The 20,508-nt window shown below is 37.4% G+C and overlaps 1 protein-coding gene across 2 annotated transcripts; it reads left to right on the forward strand.

Moving 5' to 3' along the window:
* Positions 1 to 275: 275 nt before the first annotated feature.
* LOC119997659 (WD-40 repeat-containing protein MSI4-like) lies at positions 276 to 18,507 on the forward strand. Of its 2 annotated transcripts, XM_038844814.1 has the most exons (15): positions 276 to 519; positions 1,251 to 1,314; positions 1,847 to 1,933; positions 2,050 to 2,112; positions 2,506 to 2,571; positions 2,696 to 2,770; positions 3,347 to 3,422; positions 14,652 to 14,862; positions 15,162 to 15,243; positions 15,835 to 15,908; positions 16,026 to 16,137; positions 16,264 to 16,338; positions 16,980 to 17,056; positions 17,656 to 17,755; positions 18,208 to 18,507. In XM_038844814.1, exons 1-15 carry the CDS (start codon positions 314 to 316, stop codon positions 18,307 to 18,309), a joined length of 1,470 nt encoding a protein of 489 aa, XP_038700742.1. In that variant the 5' UTR covers positions 276 to 313; the 3' UTR covers positions 18,310 to 18,507. The 2 variants fall into 2 exon arrangements, 1 of the variants encoding a protein (XP_038700742.1); XR_005468053.1 differs by lacking the exon at positions 18,208 to 18,507 and having other exon boundaries at positions 15,835 to 15,940; positions 17,656 to 17,720.
* Positions 18,508 to 20,508: the final 2,001 nt, after the last annotated feature.

Here is a 20,508-nt window from a genome sequence, read left to right on the forward strand (position 1 = left end):
TGAATAAGGCTCTTTAATCTCTTTGTTGAAAGGAGTACATGGTGGTATATATTTCTTTCGAGCCTTCGATTTTGTGAGAAATAATTATTCTCAACTCATTGAAAGAGATCTAATTAATAATTTTGTATACACTTGTCTAGCAACCAGTATTTATATGCCACTGAAACCCTACATACGGAGAAGCATAACAATCCGTTGGGGAAAGGAGCGTGTATGTCGCGCACCATCATTAATAAAAAACAACCCCTAGGTGGGGTAGGTCCGGTCCCGGCGATTGTTTCCAAATAAGAATCGGCGACGCAGTTGCTATCAAATGGATCCTCCAGCCCCGAAAAAGAGAGGCCGAAAACCCAAGCCCAAGGACGACAGGAAAGACGAACAAGGCAACAAGATGAAAGAGGCCAAGAAATCACAACCACCTACCGTCGACGAGACCTACACTCAGTGGAAGAGTCTCGTTCCCGTTCTCTACGACTGGCTCGCTAATCATAACCTTGTTTGGCCTTCTCTCTCCTGCCGGTACTCTCTCACTCTCCCCCCTTCTACAGGGTTTCTTTTTCGTTTTTTTGCTGTGGTGTGAACTAGTCAGGACGCATAATAGCGTGCATTGTATTTGTGTTTCTGTATTTGTTTAGTGACTCTACAGAGGATGACGTTGTCGTTACATGTCATGGCATCCGTGGAATGTTACCGAAACCCTAAGAAACTTATTATCTTCATATATGTTCCACGGATCTTGGTTGACAGAAACCCTAGAAATTTTTGTTCATATTTTTCTGTTTTGAGGTTTCATTCTCGTAGTCTACTAGTTATATGTGCTCATATTTTGGAGTGTTCTTTTAATCGATTTTGATCAAGATTTTAAGTCCTTTTTGCTTAATTTTTGTCCCTATATACTTCTGTACGAACGAGTTAGAACCCAAAATAGCGTGCATTGTATCCTTGTTCCGATATTTGTTGAATCTGTTTAGTGACTCCACCTAGGAAGAGCGTGTCCTTCCTTACTTGGTATCCGTTACATGTTACCAAAACCCTAACCCTAGGAAACTTGATCTTTATTTATTTTCCATGGATCTTGGATGACAAAACCCCTTGAGTTTCGCGTTCATATTTCTTATCTGTTTAATTCTTTTAGCGTTCCTTTAATCAATTTTGATCAAGATTTCAAGTCTTTTTTGCTTTATTTGTGTTGTTATATGCGTTCTTCTTAAACAGTTAGCCAACTAACAGTTTTTTGCTTGTGAGAGCAGGTGGGGCCCACAGCTTGATGTTGCAACCTACAAGAATCGTCAACGCCTTTACCTGTCTGAGCAGGCACGTGTTGGATTACTTAATCTTGGGTGATAACAGTGTTCTGCTTTACTCCGAGTTGTATGATGGTCCAGATTTAACTCTAGTTCATTATTCTTACGCCACCATAAAATATGTAGATTCTACATGTACTTTACTTTTAAAGTATAATGCTCCTTGAAATTTCAATTCCACTTACAGCATGCAATATATCTAATAACACTTTTGTATTCAAATATTTGTGTTGCTCTGGGGGTATTGTGCAATACTTGATAAGCTTGTGTTAACTGTTAGCACTTAAATTTTCTGATTTTCCAGCGTTTTGGTTTATTTCATATTTTTTTTTTCACTTATAATTAATTAATTACAGAATATAGATGGGGCTGCACCTTATATCTTCTGCTCTTGTTGGAAAGTGCCTATTTTTGCTTGTCCCCTGTATATCTTAGGTTCAACTCGATCTTCCCCTATTGGAATTCTCTGATTCTATCTAATCTTTCAACTGGAATGCATTGTATTCAACAAGCTCAGAGGTTTTTTCCTCGTGTATTTTCAGACTGATGGCAGTGTTCCAAATACTCTGGTTATTGCAAATTGTGAAGTTGTCAAACCGAGAGTTGCAGCTGCAGAGCATATATCTCAGGTAATGGTTATCCTGCAATTTTCTGACTCTATTTTCTTGCTATTTATTTCTGAAATTGTGAAGTTTCGCCTTCAGTTCCGTTGCATGTATTTGACATGAATTGGCTTTTTGACCAGTTCAATGAAGAAGCGCGATCACCATTTGTAAAGAAATACAAGACAATCATTCATCCAGGAGAGGTATGATTTCTTCCATATTCTGGTTGTCCGCGAAATTTCATATACTCTTTCCAATCAACAAAAAATACATATGCTCTTAGATTTGACGTGCTGTTTCTGTACTTTTGCCTTTTCATTTACCGAGTGTGTTTTTTTTGGTCCTTTTTGGATCAAATATGGACTAAAAGTTTAATGAAAGTGTTCTATGAATGTTTAGCCTCTATGCATCTTTATTTTGACTTTTCTCTCACAGTTGAACTTGTTTTGTATATGCCTCTTCTTTTCTTCTTTCCCATAGCGCTCCCTCCTTAACCAATTCATGATTTTTACCCTCTGTTCATCTAAATTCATCATGAATGCTGCTTTTTGCATATTACATTCTCAATTGTTTTATTTACTGATATAATTTTGTAGGTGAACAGAATCAGGGAGCTCCCACAGAATGCCAATATTGTGGCTACTCATACTGACAGTCCTGATGTATGTATCTTCCTTTTTTCAGTAACTTTACCCAGGATTGTTGGATATCTTTGATTTATAGATTGAAGTGGCTGTCAAAAACTTTAGCATTTCTTGTTTAACTTGGTGTTCGTTAAAAATTCAGGTTCTTATATGGGATGTTGAAGCACAACCGAACCGCCATGCTGTCCTTGGAGCTGCGAATTCACGCCCTGATTTGGTATTAATTTTGAAATGTGATGTTTTGTTTTCTTCTTCTTATTTTCTTATTCAATCACTTTCATCTTCTCTACAATCTGGTTAAACATTTATAACAATATTCATGATACCTAACACCATAGTGGGTGGTGGGTGGTTGGTTGAATATGTTATTTACGGAGAAAAGCTTTCTTAAAAAGTACTAAGTTTTGTCTCTGTGCAAGATTGGAGCATTTTTTAATTTTGTATGGCATAACTGACTATGGATCTCTATGCTGCTTTCTTTGTTTTTGGAAGTAGAATCTCCAAATTGTTGTTGCAAGAGAGAAGGAGACTTTTCCAATTTAAGTATGGCTTTGCTAATCTAAGAAAATATTTTGGGGTCAGCATCGGTTTAGTGCTCAAGTGATGCAATACCAACCCGAATGGCCTTGCAAATCTTTGGGAGAGGATCGTTCTCTAAACATTATTGCATATGTTATTTTCTTAAGAATTCCACTCTGAGAAAAATGTTGGTAACTGCTACTTTTTTGTCTCCTGAAGTGTGTGTGTTTTCTTAGGAGACAGTGTAACATGTTAGCTTGAACTTGTCATGCAGATTTTGACTGGACATCAAGATAATGCTGAATTCGCTCTTGCAATGAATCCTGCTGAACCCTATGTACTCTCTGGAGGTTTGATGTTTTTTCTTTCTTGATCGATCAGTCTTATTACTTGATTAATTCTTGAAACTGCTACTGATATGTATCATAAATGCCATATGCTAGGATCTTTGTGATCGCTACATAAGTTATCATAAATCCTAACGCATTCTTGATTGTCTTAGTCAATCCAAATGCCCATGGATGGTTGCAATTGAGAATAGACGTGGTAAGTCAGATGCCCATGACTATTACATAAATTAGGGGACTTGATCTTTGACATGCATGAATAAAATGATAATTGTCGGCTAAATAATTTAAATACAATAGAGTTGGTGAAATCGGATCCCTAGTGTTTGTTTATTTGTATTAATCCTTGTTTATTTTGTTTCCATTGATAATTATAAGAGTTTGAATTGCAGATATTTAATATTCAGTCCCTGTGGGTACGACACTCGTATTTGCCACTTCTATACTACAATTGATTCGTGCACTTGCGAGTATAATTTGAGTTTATAATCGCTATACTTTTAGCGGGAACTAAACAGCACATCGCGTTTTTGGCGATATTCAAACCAATTTAGAAATATGATAAGAACATGATTTCCAAATCACAAAATTTTTTTTTAGCAATCATTAAACAGAATAGATATTTAACAAACAAACGGTTCTAAGACTCAATATTCCCAAAGCACCGTAAACAAACGGAATTTGTCTCAACACCAGGATCCTTGAGACTGGATGCTAGGTTACTATCAACCTAACTAAAGATATGTACCCCGTAGCAAGGGCAAAATGCTAACAAGGCCTTACAATAGGTTGTCATTTTCTAAGAGTTTTTGGTCGGCTCAATAGTACCCAAGCCAAGGTCAACAGTCTTTTGTATCTCCACTTTGGGGCTTTACAATTATGGACATTTCGTCCAGTCCATGCTTAGGACTCCCAAATACCTTATCGGTGGTTGTTTCCTGGACAAACTACTAATTACTTAGCTGGTTGAGTTGTCATCCCTCTAAGAGATCAACTACAAGTGTTTCAAGCTTGCACCTAAGGTAGCACACCACTTGCCTCCTATAGCTACCATTTTTTTTTTGTTTTTTTTTTTAATATCAAACCAGTTCCTCCCCCTCTTAAAATCTTGCATTGTCCTCAATGGGAAAAGAAAAATAAAATAGAAAATAAAAATAAAAATAAAGAAAATAAAAAATAAAAAATAAAAAAAAGAAAATTTGAAAAGTACATATGCAAAGCTACGGTTCAGAGAAATACAACCTGACACAAAAACAATTCTGACCGTTGGATGGCTATGTTTTCACTTTCGTATCATATCCATGAGTGCGGCCATCATGTGCTCCAGTCTGTGTTGTCCATCCTCTAGTGTTTGTAGCCCCATCTCTAGCCGGGCTATCGCTGCACTCATGTGATCTGATTGTGGAGACACTACAACTCCTGATGAGGAATCTCCAGGTGGTGATATTGAAGGATCTTCTTGGGTCTGCTTTTGTCTAGTAGAAGTTGTTTTCAAATGGCTGATGCTCTGGCGCCATGTCCATTTTTTCAGCATGGTGACCTGATAACCCAAAGATGCTTGAGGCCGAGGAGGTCGAATGCTTTTGAACAAAAACAACCTTGTGATAAGCCGTGGGAAAAATAACTTCCCCACCTTTTTTGGCTTCTTCTCAACAAAATATTTGGCTTTGTAGATCATGGCCAGATAGATCTTTCCAATATCAAACCAACACCCTTTATACATATGGTATAAAACAGATAAGAATTTTCCCCGTCGTCCTTGCTCATGGCCTATAGGACAAAGATTTTTCCTAATAGCATCATCCAACAACCACATCTTTGATGGCAAGTAGGCGCGGCGTGCAGCGTTATTATGTTTATTCCTCTTTCCACCGCACATATCATCAATCATTTTTTGCTTTGATGCATAGATTGGTTGTCGAGATCCAGTGGACTCATCATCTGTTGGTGGATACCCTAAGCAGCAACACAGATCTGCTGTTGTGAATTGAACTTTCACACCAACAATGATAACCTGATAAACCAGTTGATCCCTAGTCCACTCGCTTCGTGGTAACTCGATGAGAGTGTGATAGAAAGAGCGAATGATCTGAGGATACACCAGTAAGTTATTTTCTGGATCTGGATCTACGAGAAACAACAAAGAATGCTCCCTCAAGTAGTTCATTGCCCATCTGTTGATGGCTTCTCGTTGTATCGTTTTGTCAATTTGACACTCCGGAATTATTTCAGCTTTATTGAACAACGCAAGCCTGGACAGCAATTGTGATACGATGGTGCGTGGTCGTCTCGGCATGGTTTCTGATCTCTGTTAAAGAGAAAACACTCTTGCCAGAAAATGAGTGAGATGAAGATGAAAACTGAGCGAGACAATAAAGAAAAACGTACATATATTAAGAAATTCGTGGTGCTTGTCACATCAGTACTCACTTTACTGTCACGCTTTGCGGCTCGTTATCACACTCGAGGATGACTTTTTTTTCTTTTGTTTTTTTTCTTTTTTTTTTAAATCAGATAATATATAAAAAAAAAATAATAAAAATAAAAATAAAATAAAATAAAGAAAAAAAAATAGATGAAAAAAAAAATATGGGTTGCCTCCCATAAGCGCTGTATTTATCGTCTGGGCAAGACAGAGTATTCCCAACACTCAAGTACCTGGATCTTGGAGAGTAATGTTTGACACAATTCTGTCATAATTAGCTTCCAAATAAGGTTTTAGGCGATGACCATTAACCTTGAACTCATTTCCCGTCTCCAAGTTTTTAATGTCAACAGCTCCATGGGGATATACTCGAACAACTTGAAATGGACCATACCATCTTGAACGTAACTTTCCTGGAAAAAGTTTGAGACGAGAGTTAAACAAAAGTACCTTTTGACCAGGAGAAAATTCTTTCATTGCAATGTGCTGATCATGATATCTTTTTGTCTTTTCCTTGTAAATTCTCGCATTTTCGTATGCCTCGTCACGGAGCTCGTCAAGTTCATTGAGTTGCAGTTTCCTCTTCTCACCAGCTGCATCATAATCAAAATTCAATCTTTTTATTGCCCAGAATGCCTTATGCTCAAGCTCCACAGGAAGATGACAAGCCTTGCCAAAAATCAAACGATATGGAGACATGCCGATTGGAGTTTTATATGCCGTGTGATATGCCCAAAGAGCATCATTCAATTTTATACTCCAATCAGTTCTTTTGATATTCACAGTGTTCTCCAAAATTCGTTTAATTTCTCGGTTAGAAATCTCAACTTGTCCACTGGTTTGAGGATGATAAGCAGTGGCAATCTTATGCGTGATATTGTACTTGGCAAGAAGTGTAGACACACTCTTGTTCAGAAAATGCTTCCCTTCATCACTGATTATAGCACGTGGAGTGCCATATCTTGGAAATATTACACCCTGAAGTAACCGGATTGCCACCTCACTTTTGTTGGTTGGACTTGCAACAGCTTCAACCCATTTGGACACGTAGTCTACTGCCACCAGTATATATTCATTTCCATGAGACTTGGGAACTGGCCCCATGAAATCTATTCCCCAAACATCAAAGATTTCAACCACCAAAATATTGTTAAGTGGCATTTCATTCCTGCGAGAAATGTTGCCAAGTTTTTGACAATTATCACAAGTGGAGCAGAAAATGTGGACATCCTTGTGAAGAGTTGGCCAATAGAACCCTGATTGTAAAATCTTTGCAGAAGTTCTCTGGGTACCAAAGTGACCACCACAAGCGAATGTATGACAGAATTGTAGAATACTCCGTTGTTCTTGTTGTGGCACACACCTTCGAATGATTTGATCAGCACAATGCTTGTATAAATAAGGCTCATCCCAAAAATAATGCTTGGCTGTGGAGAAAAATTTCTTCCGTTGTTGGTGAGTCAAGTTTTTTGGAATAACACCTTTTGCAAGGTAATTGGCAATATCAGCATACCAAGGTATCTCAATTTGTACGGAGAAAAGTTGTTCATCTGGAAAAGTTTCATTCAATGGAAGCTCCGTCTTCTCATATGGTGCCAGTTTCTTCTTTCTGGTGCAGACATCTTTGAGAAATTTTGTATAGGGAGGAATTTGTTGAATCGCGTCAAGAAGCGGAATGTTGATCTCAACTTTTCTGAATATATCCATCATTCACCGCGCTGGTCAGTCTTCTTCTCATTCACCAACCGGCTAGGAAAAGGCACATGAGACTCATTCATTTTATGCTTTGATAAGTCAGTTGGTTTGGGTTGAATTTCATCATTAGGCTTTTTGGCCTTTTCACCATCGTTCTCTAAAAATCCCACAGTTGTTCCGCGTCTGGTGGTAATAGCATTGATTTGTTCCTTGCCTTTTGGATTGACTTCTGGTTGACTCGGCAATCTGCCCAGATCCCTTTCACTTAGTCGCTCAGCAATTTGACCAACTTGAACTTCAAGCTTCTGAATAGATCCATGTATGTTGCTGAATTGTTGGTCGTACCTGTTGTTTTGCTCCGTCGTTTTCTGAATAAAATTGTTTGTGTTGAGAGCTAGAAGAGCCATTTGCTCCTCCAAAGAAAGCTTCTTTGGTTCAATAGGGACTTGTTGTGTCATCTTCTGATTGTATTGCTTACTCTGGCCTCGTCCTCCCCAACTGAAATTTGGGTGATTTCTCCATCCTGGATTGTATGTATTTGAAAATGGATTGTTGTTGGGATGGAACCCACCTTGTCCCACATAATTGGTATGCTCTTGTTCAGAGTTAGAAGACATAGGACATGTTTCCGTGGTGTGGTTAGATTGAGAACAAATGGCACACATCTCAACTTGGGTTGCTTGTTGGGAAGATGAAATTGCTTTCATTAACATGTCAATCTTCTTCTCCATGGCTTGTAACTGAGGTTGGTTTTCTACTCTGGTGTGGACTTCATACACACCTTTTGGAAGCTTTACCCCTTGCTTTACTCTAGATGAAAATTGTTGAGAATTTTCACTTAAAGTTTCAAATAAGTCAAAAGCTTCTTCACTGCTTTTCTCCATTAATATGCCTCCACACGTTGAGTTTACGATGTTTGTGTTTGTTGCGTCGAGTCCTTCATAAAAAGCTTGAACTTGATCATCTTGTGATAAGTTGTGGTGTGGACATTTGAGCAGTAGCTGTTTAAAGTTATCCCAAGCTTCATAAAATAAGTCCCCATCTTTTTGCTGCCATGTTTGAATTTCCCTTCTTAATTGCTTCGTCTTCTGGGTTGGGAAAAATTTTTTCAAAAATTTTGTTGGCATTTGCTCCCATGTAGTGATCGATCCTGGGGTCAAAGAGTTGAACCACAGTTTCGCATTGTCTTTAAGAGAAAATGGAAACAACATGAGTCGTACTTCTTCTGATGTCAAACCCTGAACAGATTGTGTCTTACAGAGTTCAAAGAATTCTCTGATGTGTAGGTAAGGGTCATCAAATGTTGTGCCTCGGAAGTGTGGGACTGCATTGAGTAGAACTGGAGAGAATGTGGCATGGCCTTGGACATTGGGTTGAAATGTTATGCTGGATGGCTGCTCCATATTCTGAGGTACAAATGAATTCTGAGGTACAAATGAATTCTTCATTGGCCTCCGAGTAGGTGCATTGACTGGTGGATTTGCAATTCTAGCAAGAGCATCCTCAGGATTCCCTTCTGCCATATTTCTTCTTACTTCTCTTCTCAGTTCCGCAAGAGTTCGTTCAATCTCTGGATTGAATTTAAGAAGATTTGAATTTTGAAATCGACGTCCTTGCATAAAAGAAAATGTCAGTGATAATAACCCATTTTTTTATTATATTTTTTTTAACAAGTTAAATATACACAAAATAAGAAATTAAAAAAAATAGAATGGGGCATAAAGGCCAACCATAAATAAAAAAAATAAAAATAAAAATAAATATATATTAGGCGGCTCAGCCGACCATATAAGCATATATATATATATAAATAAAGGTGGGGCAGTGTAAAGCCAACCACATATATAAATAATACTATATAAAAATAAATAAATGTTACAGTTAGTGGCAGAAATTTAAATGTTAGTAAGTTAGTAACTGTTAGGGATAGTTATTATAAACAAATATAGGCGGTATAAGTAGAACCAGCCAATAATATATAGTTAGATGGGGCGGTAAAGCCATCCACAAAAAAAAAAAAAAAAAAAAGTAGATAAATAAAATGAAATAAAAAATGAAAAACCTTCCATTAAGGAGGTGTAGTATACTAATATTAATATATACATATATACATATATACAAGAGTTATATAACAATATATTAAATCAGTCCCCGGCAACGGCGCCAAAAGTTACGTTCAAGATGGTATGGTTCATTTCAAGTTGTTCGAGTATATCCCCATAGAGCTGTTGACATTAAAAACTTGGAGACGGGAAATGAGTTCAAGGTTAATGGTCATCGCCTAAAACCTTATTTGGAAGCTAATTATGATAGAATTGTGTCAAACATTACTCTCCAAGATCCAGGTACTTGACTGTTGGGAATACTCCGTCTTGCCCAGACGATAAATACAGCGCTTATGGGAGGCAACCCATATTTTTTTTTCATCTATTTTTTTTTTTATTTTTTTTTATTTTTTCTTTATTTTTATTATTATTTTTTATATATTATCTGATTTAAAAAAAAACAAAAGAAAAAAAAAACAAAAGAAAAAAAAGTCATCCTCGAGTGTGATAACGAGCCGCAAAGCGTGACAGTAAAGTGAGTACTGATGTGACAAGCACCACGAATTTCTTAATATATGTACGTTTTTCTTTATTGTCTCGCTCAGTTTTCATCTTCATCTCACTCATTTTCTGGCAAGAGTGTGTTTTCTCTCTAACAGAGATCAGAAACCATGTCGAGACGACCACGCACCATCGTATCACAATTGCAGTCCAGGCTTGCGTTGTTCAATTAAGCTGAAATAATTCCGGAGTGTCAAATTGACAAAACGATACAACGAGAAGCCATCAACAGATGGGCAATGAACTACTTGAGGGAGCATTCTTTGTTGTTTCTCGTAGATCCAGCTCCAGCTCCAGCTCCAGAAAATAACTTACTGGTGTATCCTCAGATCATTCGCTCTTTCTATCACACTCTCATCGAGTTACCACGAAGCGAGTGGACTAGGGATCAACTGGTTTATCAGGTTATCATTGTTGGTGTGAAAGTTCAATTCACAACAGCAGATCTGTGTTGCTGCTTAGGGTATCCACCAACAGATGATGAGCCCACTGGATCTCGACAACCAATCTATGCATCAAAGCAAAAAATGATTGATGATATGTGCGGTGGAAAGAGGAATAAACATAATAACGCTGCACGCCGCGCCTACTTGCCATCAAAGATGTGGTTGTTGGATGATGCTATTAGGAAAAATCTTTGTCCTATAGGCCATGAGCAAGAACGACGGGGAAAATTCTTGTCTGTTTTATACTATATGTATAAAGGGTGTTGGTTTGATATTGGAAAGATCTATCTGGCCATGATCTGCAAAGCCAAATATTTTGTTGAGAAGAAGCCAAAAAAGGTGGGGAAGTTATTTTTCCCACGGCTTATCACAAGGTTGCTTTTGTTCAAAAGCATTCGACCTCCTCGTCCTCAAGCATCTTTGGGTTATCAGGTCACCATGCTGGAAAAATGGACATGGCGTCAGAGCATCAGCCATTTGAAAACAACTTCTGCTAGACAGAAGCAGACCCAAGAAGATCCTTCAACATCACCACCTAGAGATTCCTCATCAGGAGTTGTAGTGTCTCCACAATCAGATCACATGAGTGCAGCGATAGCCCGGCTAGAAATGGGGCTACAAACACTAGAGGATGGACAACACAGACTGGAGCACATGATGGCCGCACTCATGGATATGATACGAAAGTGAAAACATAGTCATCCAACGATCAGAATTGTTTTTGTGTCAGGTTGTATTTCTCTGAACCATAGCTTTGCATATGTACTTTTCAAATTTTCCTATTTTTATTTTCTTTATTTTTATTTTTATTTTCTATTTTATTTTTCTTTTCCCATTAAGGACAATGCAAGATTTTAAGAGGGGGAGGAACTGGCTTGATATTAAAAAGAAAACAAAAAAAAAATGGTAGCTAGAGGAGGCAAGTGTTGTGCTACCTTAGGTGCAAGCTTGAAACACTTGTAGTTGATCTCTTAGAGGGATGCCAACTCAACCAGCTAAGTAATTAGTAGTTTGTCCAGGAAACAACCACCGATAAGGTATTTGGGAGTCCTAAGCATGGACTGGACGAAATGTCCATAATTGTAAAGCCCCAAAGTGGAGATACAAAGGACTGTTGACCTTGGCTTGGGTACTATTGAGCGGACCAGAAACTCTTAGATAATGACAACCTATTGTAAGGCCTTGTTAGCCTTTTGCCCTTGCTACGGGGTACATCTCTTTAGTTAGGTTGATAGTAACCTAGCATCCAGTCTCAAGGATCCTGGTGTTGAGACAAATTCCGTTTGTTTACGGTGCTTTGGGAATATTGAGTCTTAGAACCGTTTGTTTGTTAAATATCTATTCTGTTTAATGATTGCTAAAAAAAAAAATTGTGATTTGGAAGTCATGTTCTTATCATATTTCTAAATTGGTTTAAATATCTCTGAAGTGTGGATAACAATTTGAGTTGAATACCCATAATCACTTGTGGATTTTTTTCTGACTTTAAGTTTTGTCTCACCTATTCTATTTAATAATTGGATCAATTGCACAGAATTACATATTTGTGAGGTATGATATTTATGATTAATTATGAATACTATGATTTTCTTGAGTTGAATTAGAATTTTTGAATATTAATATCTTGGGATACATGTATATATTCATATTTATGTTAAAAAAAAAAAGAAGTACATTATGAATAAATGGGAGTGTTTGTAAGTTTTTCTGCTGAGTAACCGGGCATCTTGCCTCAGTAAGCAATGAGTGTTCGCGTAAAAAGGTAGAAAAATCAAGACATCAACCCATGTGACAAGCAAAGTTTTGTAGCCTTTTTGACTCGAGTTATTAAACCCGTTGGGGTGTCTTTACACCTAATGCCCTGAGCCAACTGGATTGGGAGTCATTGGTTGAACGCTTGTTACGAGGGTCATTTAGAAAGCTTAATAAGACTGAGCATTGCACAAGTCACATAAAAAAAATAAAAAGTCAACAAATAAAATCCCTTGATATTAATTATTCATTGAATCTGATGATTCTTGTGATATTACAGTGTTTGTGTTGATATTAAATTAAAGCCACATATTTATGTTAAATTCGCTACGCACTACACATCACCTAAGATAGAATGGGTGATATGAGATTTAGTCAGAAAACTTTGTTTTTGTGATAGTGGGTGGTGAATTCTTGAATATATTCATACTCATGAGATAATTGGATTATTTACATATATGACATGAATTTTCCGATCGCTTGCATTACTAGGGACTAGCAATAAGTTGGTTGGGGGTTGTGGTTGGGGGTTGTGATAAATGTACAAAAGTCTATATATAAACAGTGTTAGATATAGATATATATATGTATATATAATAGTTATATATGTGTGTGTACAAAAGTCACAAACGTAATAGTTATATATAAAGATATATATATGTATGTATATATATGGTTTTAAAAGTCAAATATGCTATAGTAATATGTATATATATATATATTGTCTTGACATGAATTTTTCAAATGCAGCGCAGTTCATTTTTCCTCAAAAGTCCACAAAATTCGGCACCCGTGAAGCATCAGTAGATTTTTATCTCTATAAAAGTAATACACACTGATCACAAAAGGGAACACAAAACAAAAACTTGATGTGGGGTTTAGTACCCGCTAAAAGTATAGCGATTATAAACCCAAATTATACTCGCAAGTGCACGAATCAATTGTAGTATAGAAGTGGCAAATACGAGTGTCGTACCCACAGGGACTGAATATTAAATATCTGCAATTCAAACTCTTGTAATTATCAATGGAAACAAAATAAACAAGGATTAATACAAATAAACAAACACTAGGGATCCGATTTCACCAACTCTATTGTATTTAAATTTAAATTATTTAGCCGACAATTATCATTTTATTCATGCATGTCAAAGATCAAGTCTCCTAATTTATGTAATAGTCATGGGCATCTGACTTACCACGTCTATTCTCAATTGCAACCATCCATGGGCATTTGGATTGGCTAAGACAATCAAGAATGCATTAGGATTTATGATAACTTATGTAGCGATCACAAAGATCCTAGCATATGGCATTTATGTCTAGGTAACTCCGGTATTAATTGCAAGAAGTTTGTCTCAAATTGGACATGGGCATTTGTCTCAATTTGCATCATGGTAATCGAACCTAGATGGTAGCTAAGCATCAAGATTTAATTATCAATAAAGAATAGCTAATTAACACTTGACATAGCATAAATAAACTAATAATCAAACCAAATTTATTTACATACAATAGAGTGGATCCATCATCACCCTAGTAAGAGGATTAGTTCCTCATACTAGGTTTACACAACCAACAATTGATCTCACAAAATTCTAGAAAGAATATGTGAGCAAATTGCTGTAAGAGAAAATAAAACTCAAGAACTCACTCCTTGATTTCTTTCTCCTCTTTCCTCCTTGATTTCTTCTCCTCTTTCCTCTCTGATTTCTTCTCTAGTTTTTTTGTGTTCCCTTTTGTGATCAGTGTGTATTCCTTTTATAGAGATAAAAATCTACTGATGCTTCACGGGTGCCGAATTTTGTGGACTTTTGAGGAAAAATGAACTGCGCTGCATTTGAAAAATTCATGTCAAGACAAAATATATATATATACATATTACTATGCATATTTGACTTTTAAAACCATATATGTCCATTCATTATGTGTAAGAGTGGTCCCCACACTTGATGGAGCCCACGCATGAATGGTGTATGAATGGTGTTAGATGGATCCCGCACTTTAAATAAAGTGTGGGATCCCGCACTTGAGAATCCCTCTATATATCTTTATATATAACTATTACGTTTGTGACTTTTGTACACACACACATATAACTATTATATATACATATATATATCTATATCTAACACTGTTTATATATAGACTTTTGTACATTTATCAATACACAATCTTAGATGTTAGCATTTGAGTTTCAAATACAGAAAGGTAGCACTTAAGTTCATCCTTGTCTAGATCAAGTGTATAACTAATGGATGTTCTTTTTGTGGTAATTTTCTTTAATTCAAGAAGGTTTATATTGCAGGGAAAGACAAGTCAGTAGTTTTGTGGAGTATTCAGGACCATATAACCACATCAGCCACTGACCCATCTACTGCCAAGTCTTCAAGTTCTGGTGCATCAATTATTAAACAAGATGGAAATGATAAAGCTGCTGATGCCCCTACTGTGGGACCTCGGGGTATCTACAATGGGCATGATGACACGGTTGAAGATGTGACTTTTTGTCCATCCAGGTTCATTGTTTTATCCAACAACCAGTTAGTAGCTCATTGGTTCACATCTTCTCCCAGAGATGCTTTATTTTATCATACTGGTTGTTCTTTTTTTGATTCTGGTCTTTGTTATTTTTCGGTATGGTATTTGTCATGGCTGTTTCAATGCTGAAATATATATATTTCAATGAGATGTAAGATCCTTGTTTATGCACTCAGTAAAGATGGTCATTAAAAAGAAATGCATTCAGTAAAGATTAATATATTAAGGTTTGTAATGTAGACTCTCATATCTGTCTACATTGTGTTTTCTGCTGCAGTGCACAGGAATTTTGCAGTGTAGGTGATGATTCTTGCCTTATATTTTGGGATGCACGAACAGGCTCTACTCCAGTCATCAAGGTTATGCATCTTATCAATTTTCTTCGTCCAAAATAGTTATGGTCTTTTCTTTTTTCGTTTCTCTTCAAATGAGGTAACTGAAATCCTCGACCCCTATGAAAATTCTACATCCAACTTTACTTTTGTGGTCGGTCTCTCCTTCTCGCTGCAGAATTATTCTGAATGATGAGAATCTGCAGCATGTTTCTTTGCTCTATGGATGATGTAGCACTGCCCCTTTGGAAAGGCGTGATCTTCTCGTCTTTTATAGTCTCTAAAATATTATCCTTAGGAGTACAATAAATCTCCTTGGAGATATTGGGCACCACTTTTTTCTCTCTGTTCATCTTTGATTCAACTTGTTGTTTGACTGTTCGAATGGCCCAGAGTTACGAGGTGCTGTTACTGACATTTTTTATTTGTAGCGATTGCAATGTGTTGATGATCAACTGGTATTTCGCATTAGTGTACTTCCCAATTGGCTGTGTGCTATTTTTCCGAATGACAATCTGTTCTGTTCATTTATGTATTTTTCATGCTTCAACCCTTTTTTATGACAATTTTAGTACTATTTATGCATGTTCTGATCCTCACCCCCTCCTCTCTTCACAGGTTCAAAAGGCACATAATGCTGATCTCCATTGTGTTGATTGGAATCCCCATGATGGTAATCTTATCTTGACTGGGTATGATCTCTTGTCATGGATCTTAAGTTGGGGTAAATCCTGGATGTTATTTCTTATTCTGCGATTGTTGAGGTCTGTATACAAGTTTTATGTTTATGTGACATGATATCGTACCAGGTCGGCAGATAATTCTGTTCACATGTTTGATCGCCGGAATCTTACTTCTAATGGAGTTGGATCACCTATCTGCAAATTTGAGGGTCACAAAGCTGCTGTTCTTTGTGTTCAAGTACTAATCAACGATTCTGTTATTTTTTACTGATGTATTACTTGCTTTTCCCATTTATTTTTATTATCTTTAAGTAGATCTGTAGTGCTTGTTTTAAATTATTTGTTTTAATCATGTAATTTCCAGTGGTCTCCACACAAGTCATCTGTGTTTGGAAGTTCTGCAGAGGATGGTCTCTTAAACATTTGGGATTATGATAAGGTACTTATTTTGTATTTTCTGGAATGTGGCATTAGATTGCTACATACATTTGCACATCTAATTTTGTCACACGAGTGGTATCTCCTTGCCATTCTCTGTGCTGTGCTTCAGAGTTCATGGTTAAAAACTGATGAAACTTAGAGATTTGACGAGAATAGTTTGTCAGATATGACTCCTCTAACAAGTTTTAAAGAGACAGATTCTTTACAGAGCTCTGATCTCATTTCTTTTTGCGGTTGGACTGATGGACTTATGACCAAACTTTGAAAAGCTGTTGATGATTTTGTCCATGTCAGTACATTGTGAGGATATTATTGAGGCATGGTTAATTTTCATTTACGTCTCAAAGGACTTATATTTTAAAGTTTGAGGCTGTAGTCAATACTGGTTTGTTTTGTGTCTCTGTCATGTCTTGTGTCCCGTATGAACCATTAAAAAAAAGAAGTATTTTACTTGAAGCTCTTCACGTGAATGGGTGTGGGACAAAATGATTTTCTTTCTTTGAAGCCTAATCTAGTTGCTGATTTTTTGGCACTTTGGCTTAATTGTTGGGTTTCCCAGCTTGCCACCATTTATGCATTGAATACTGTAGTATTTTATAGATGTTGGAGAAAATATCATTTGTGCCATTAATATTTCAGGTTGGCAAACAGTCTGAGAGTGCATCAAAATCCCCCAGTTCTCCTGCTGGCTTGTTTTTCCAGCATACTGGTCACAGGTTTGTTACTGGGTCTAATTTTATTGTTATAAGGATTACGTAGTTGCAATTAACAGTCAACTGCATCGAACAGTTTTTGTTTTTGGTACTCAGCTCCCTGATTTTTTATTTTTTATTTTTTTACCATTGTTTTTTTGCATTTAGGTTCTTCCTCGGACAATTGTGTTTTGAAGCATTCCTTGTGCATGTCACTTTTGCTTTTACACAATGATCTCCCCGTTTTTCTGCTGTGTCATCTGTATTTGCCTGATTTTGTTTTGATAAGCAATTTGACAAAATCATTTCTCCCATTTGTATTTTTCATCCATAATGTTTTAATTGGATGAGATGAGTGAAAGATTATGTAGACTTCTCTTTTTGTTAAACTTTTTGTTCGGACAAAGATTAATTAAAATTCCAACTTTTCATGTACTGAAAGAGGCTTCAATTCAAATTGATTGGCCAATATGCATAATCTTGTTTCTGTGTGGTTACTTTTTCAGTGTGTTATGTCCGCGTGTTAAGCATTCTGGCCATTCATAATTTTCTTGTAGAGTCAAAGTTTAAGCTATTATATGGTTTTTGGCTTTTATTCATTGGTTCCTTTGCTGGTTGTCCAGGGACAAAGTCGTCGACTTCCATTGGAATGCATCTGATCCTTGGACTATTGTTAGTGTGTCTGATGATTGTGAAACCACTGGTGGAGGAGGAACATTGCAGGTATCATTTAATTTCTTCTGTAAACAGTTTCTTTTAAGCGAATGTACTGGTGACGAAGGAATAGGGGATATAATAGCACCATTGTTGTGGGGAAAAAATTGGGACTAATGAAATTGGCAGCTGAGGGAAAATTAATCCTCCCTCAGAGTTGTTAGAATTACTAATGTGTTGACACTTTTTAGGAAAAGTTGACGCTTTCCAATGTACTAAGTGCTAAAAGAATAAGACTTTTCCTGAAATTTTGTAATCTGTTACTACTAAATGCGGGAGGAAGTTTGTTACGTTGCTGAGTCCCTTACCCGGTTACCCCTTTTCCTGGAGTCCCTGACTGCGCTTCTGCTTGAATTCTGGTGGAAGAATGCTTTGTGGTTTACCTGGGTCTTTTTTTACTAAGACAATGCGTCTTGTGAAAAAATATAAATTATGTGCTAAACTGATGATGGTCTTTACAGATTTGGCGCATGAGTGATTTGCTGTATAGGCCAGAAGATGAAGTTTTGGCAGAGCTAGAGAGGTTCAAAGCCCATGTGGTTGAATGTGCTGCTAAAACTTGATAGTTAGCTTTTGACTTGAACAATTACACAACTTGAAAACAAATCTCTGTTCTAAATTGTTACATAGATTAGCTTATGTGGCTTCTTCCTAAGATTGAGAATTGCATCCTTTGACTAGCTTTATGAACCTTGTGATGTTAAGAGACCTTTTGGTTTTTGACGTGTGATTAGATTGAAGGTAAGATTTTCCACTTTGAAGTTCCCAGTTCTATAGAGGTAGATGATGGATAATGCTAGAGCTTAGATGTTTTGGTTATTGATGTTCTAATCTGCATTAAGCATATAGATGATTTGGAGGATGTTGCGATCATCCAATGGTGTAGACGGACTGATTCCTGTCTGGTAAACGTTGTGCTCCTGCATTATTCTCCTTGGAAATTTGGAATTTTCACTATGATGGTGGAGTTTCCAAATCTCGCTCCAGTCTCCACTAGAGTATGTAAATTCAGTGTACCAATCCAAGCCTATATGATATATCCCTCCTAAAAGATATTTCTTGATGCTGATCTTTACGAGCCGTCGACGCCTCCGTCACTTCATGAAATGAAAGGTACGTTGGACTTTTCTTTTTGGTTCATGCACGCCACATGTGCAAGAAAGGCAAAAAAAAGTACAATTATTATTCTTATAGACCTCGTGATTCACACACATCATAAAGAGACAAGAGCCGGGATAGAATCAGAAATGGAGGGTATAATCGTAAATGCAAAACATCGTACGAAAGCCGTGTCTCGAGGTTGCTCCGCTCTACCGAAAACGGCCGCGTTGTACTTTCTCCTCACCCACCACTTCATAACGATTACACACACACAAAAATATTCGGGTGGCAGGGGTCTGCTGTAGTAAAAACTACAGCAGATCCCGCTGTAGGTAATTTGAGTCGTAAAAAATTTTTATTTTATTTTGAAAAAATCATAGATGTGTAGTTTATGATCTAACGAATCCAACGATATATTTTTTGTTCGAAACAAAAATCAAATTCATCTTGATCCAGACACCAAATGTTTTGTGTTTATATCCGACGGTCTAAAATTGTTAAGCATTTTTCATACAGCATATGATTTTTGTTTTGAACAAAAAATATATCATTGGATTCGTTAGATCATAAACTACACATCTATAATTTTTTCAAAATAAAATAAAATTTTTTTTCATCCCAAATTGTTATTACAGCGGGACCTGTTGTAATTTTTTTACAGCAGAGCCCCGGCACCCAAAATATTCCCGCCTTTTTTCGTCAAGCCCTGCCTGCGCACGTCATCCAAAACTACCACCCTGGCAGCATCACAATCCTGAACCGTCTAGATCACCCACTTGTGGATCGAGCGGTTAAGAATTCATCTGATGACACCATAAAATCACACCACTCCAAATATTAGAGTGGGGAGTGTGGGACCCATATTATCTGATTGTGGCCAGAAATTACCACTTTTATCTCATTAAGTCCAGATGCAGAGAGCGAGGGAGAGTATATATAATATATTTGTATACAGTTATATCCTAAACAGACTCTACGTCTCTCTCTTATACGCAAAACACACGCAATCCGCATATCGCAGAAACAAACGTTAGTCTTGTTGCAGAGTCGTCATTGATGGAGGAGACGAGGAAGCGGCAGGCAGAGGAAGACCGAACCGGGAATGAGTCGTCGCCGAGGAAATGCCGATGTGTTTCTCCTTCTGAAAAGGAGTCGGAGAGTAACGGGGAGGTCGGAGAGGACATCATGGCTTGGTTATCCATAGACGATGAAACGGCAAGTGAGCTATTGAAGCTTCTGGACGCAGACTCGGAAACCAGCGGTGCTGCAGGGACGACTAGGGTTAGGTTCATCGATAACCCGTACTCGAGGCCGTTGATCTTCCAGTCCTCGACGTCTTACGTCACCATTAACGGCAATGAAGAGAGCTGCGGGTCCTCGTTCTCATACTCCGAGTCCTCGATGATGGCGAGTGTAGACGCGCGTGGTATCAACCTTTCCCGCCATCTACTGAGTGGTGAGGGGAAGGCAGTGGGGATAGGGAGTCAAGTAGAGGATATTGGCGGCGAGTGGGAGTGGAATGAGGAGGCGCGTGGGTGGGAAGCGGTTGAGGACTGCGTTGAGATTGACTGGGATGATGATATGCTGGCGAGGTTTCTGGGTGAGTAGGGTTTTTATTTTTAATATTATTTTTCTAGGTTTTGGGGTAAAAAAGTGGGGGT

Source organism: Tripterygium wilfordii, chromosome 4 (assembly GCF_013401445.1).
Source record: "Tripterygium wilfordii isolate XIE 37 chromosome 4, ASM1340144v1, whole genome shotgun sequence".
Lineage (NCBI taxonomy): Eukaryota > Viridiplantae > Streptophyta > Magnoliopsida > Celastrales > Celastraceae > Tripterygium > Tripterygium wilfordii.

Bases quoted from the DNA above. Each gene is read 5' to 3' on its own strand.
- LOC119997659 (XM_038844814.1), top strand. From the start codon at position 314: ATGGATCCTCCAGCCCCGAAAAAGAGAGGCCGAAAACCCAAGCCCAAG. The intron at 1,315-1,846 runs GCACGTGTTGGA...GTGTATTTTCAG, and splicing joins GCCTTTACCTGTCTGAGCAG to ACTGATGGCAGTGTTCCAAA. The intron at 16,339-16,979 runs GTACTTATTTTG...TTAATATTTCAG, and splicing joins ACATTTGGGATTATGATAAG to GTTGGCAAACAGTCTGAGAG.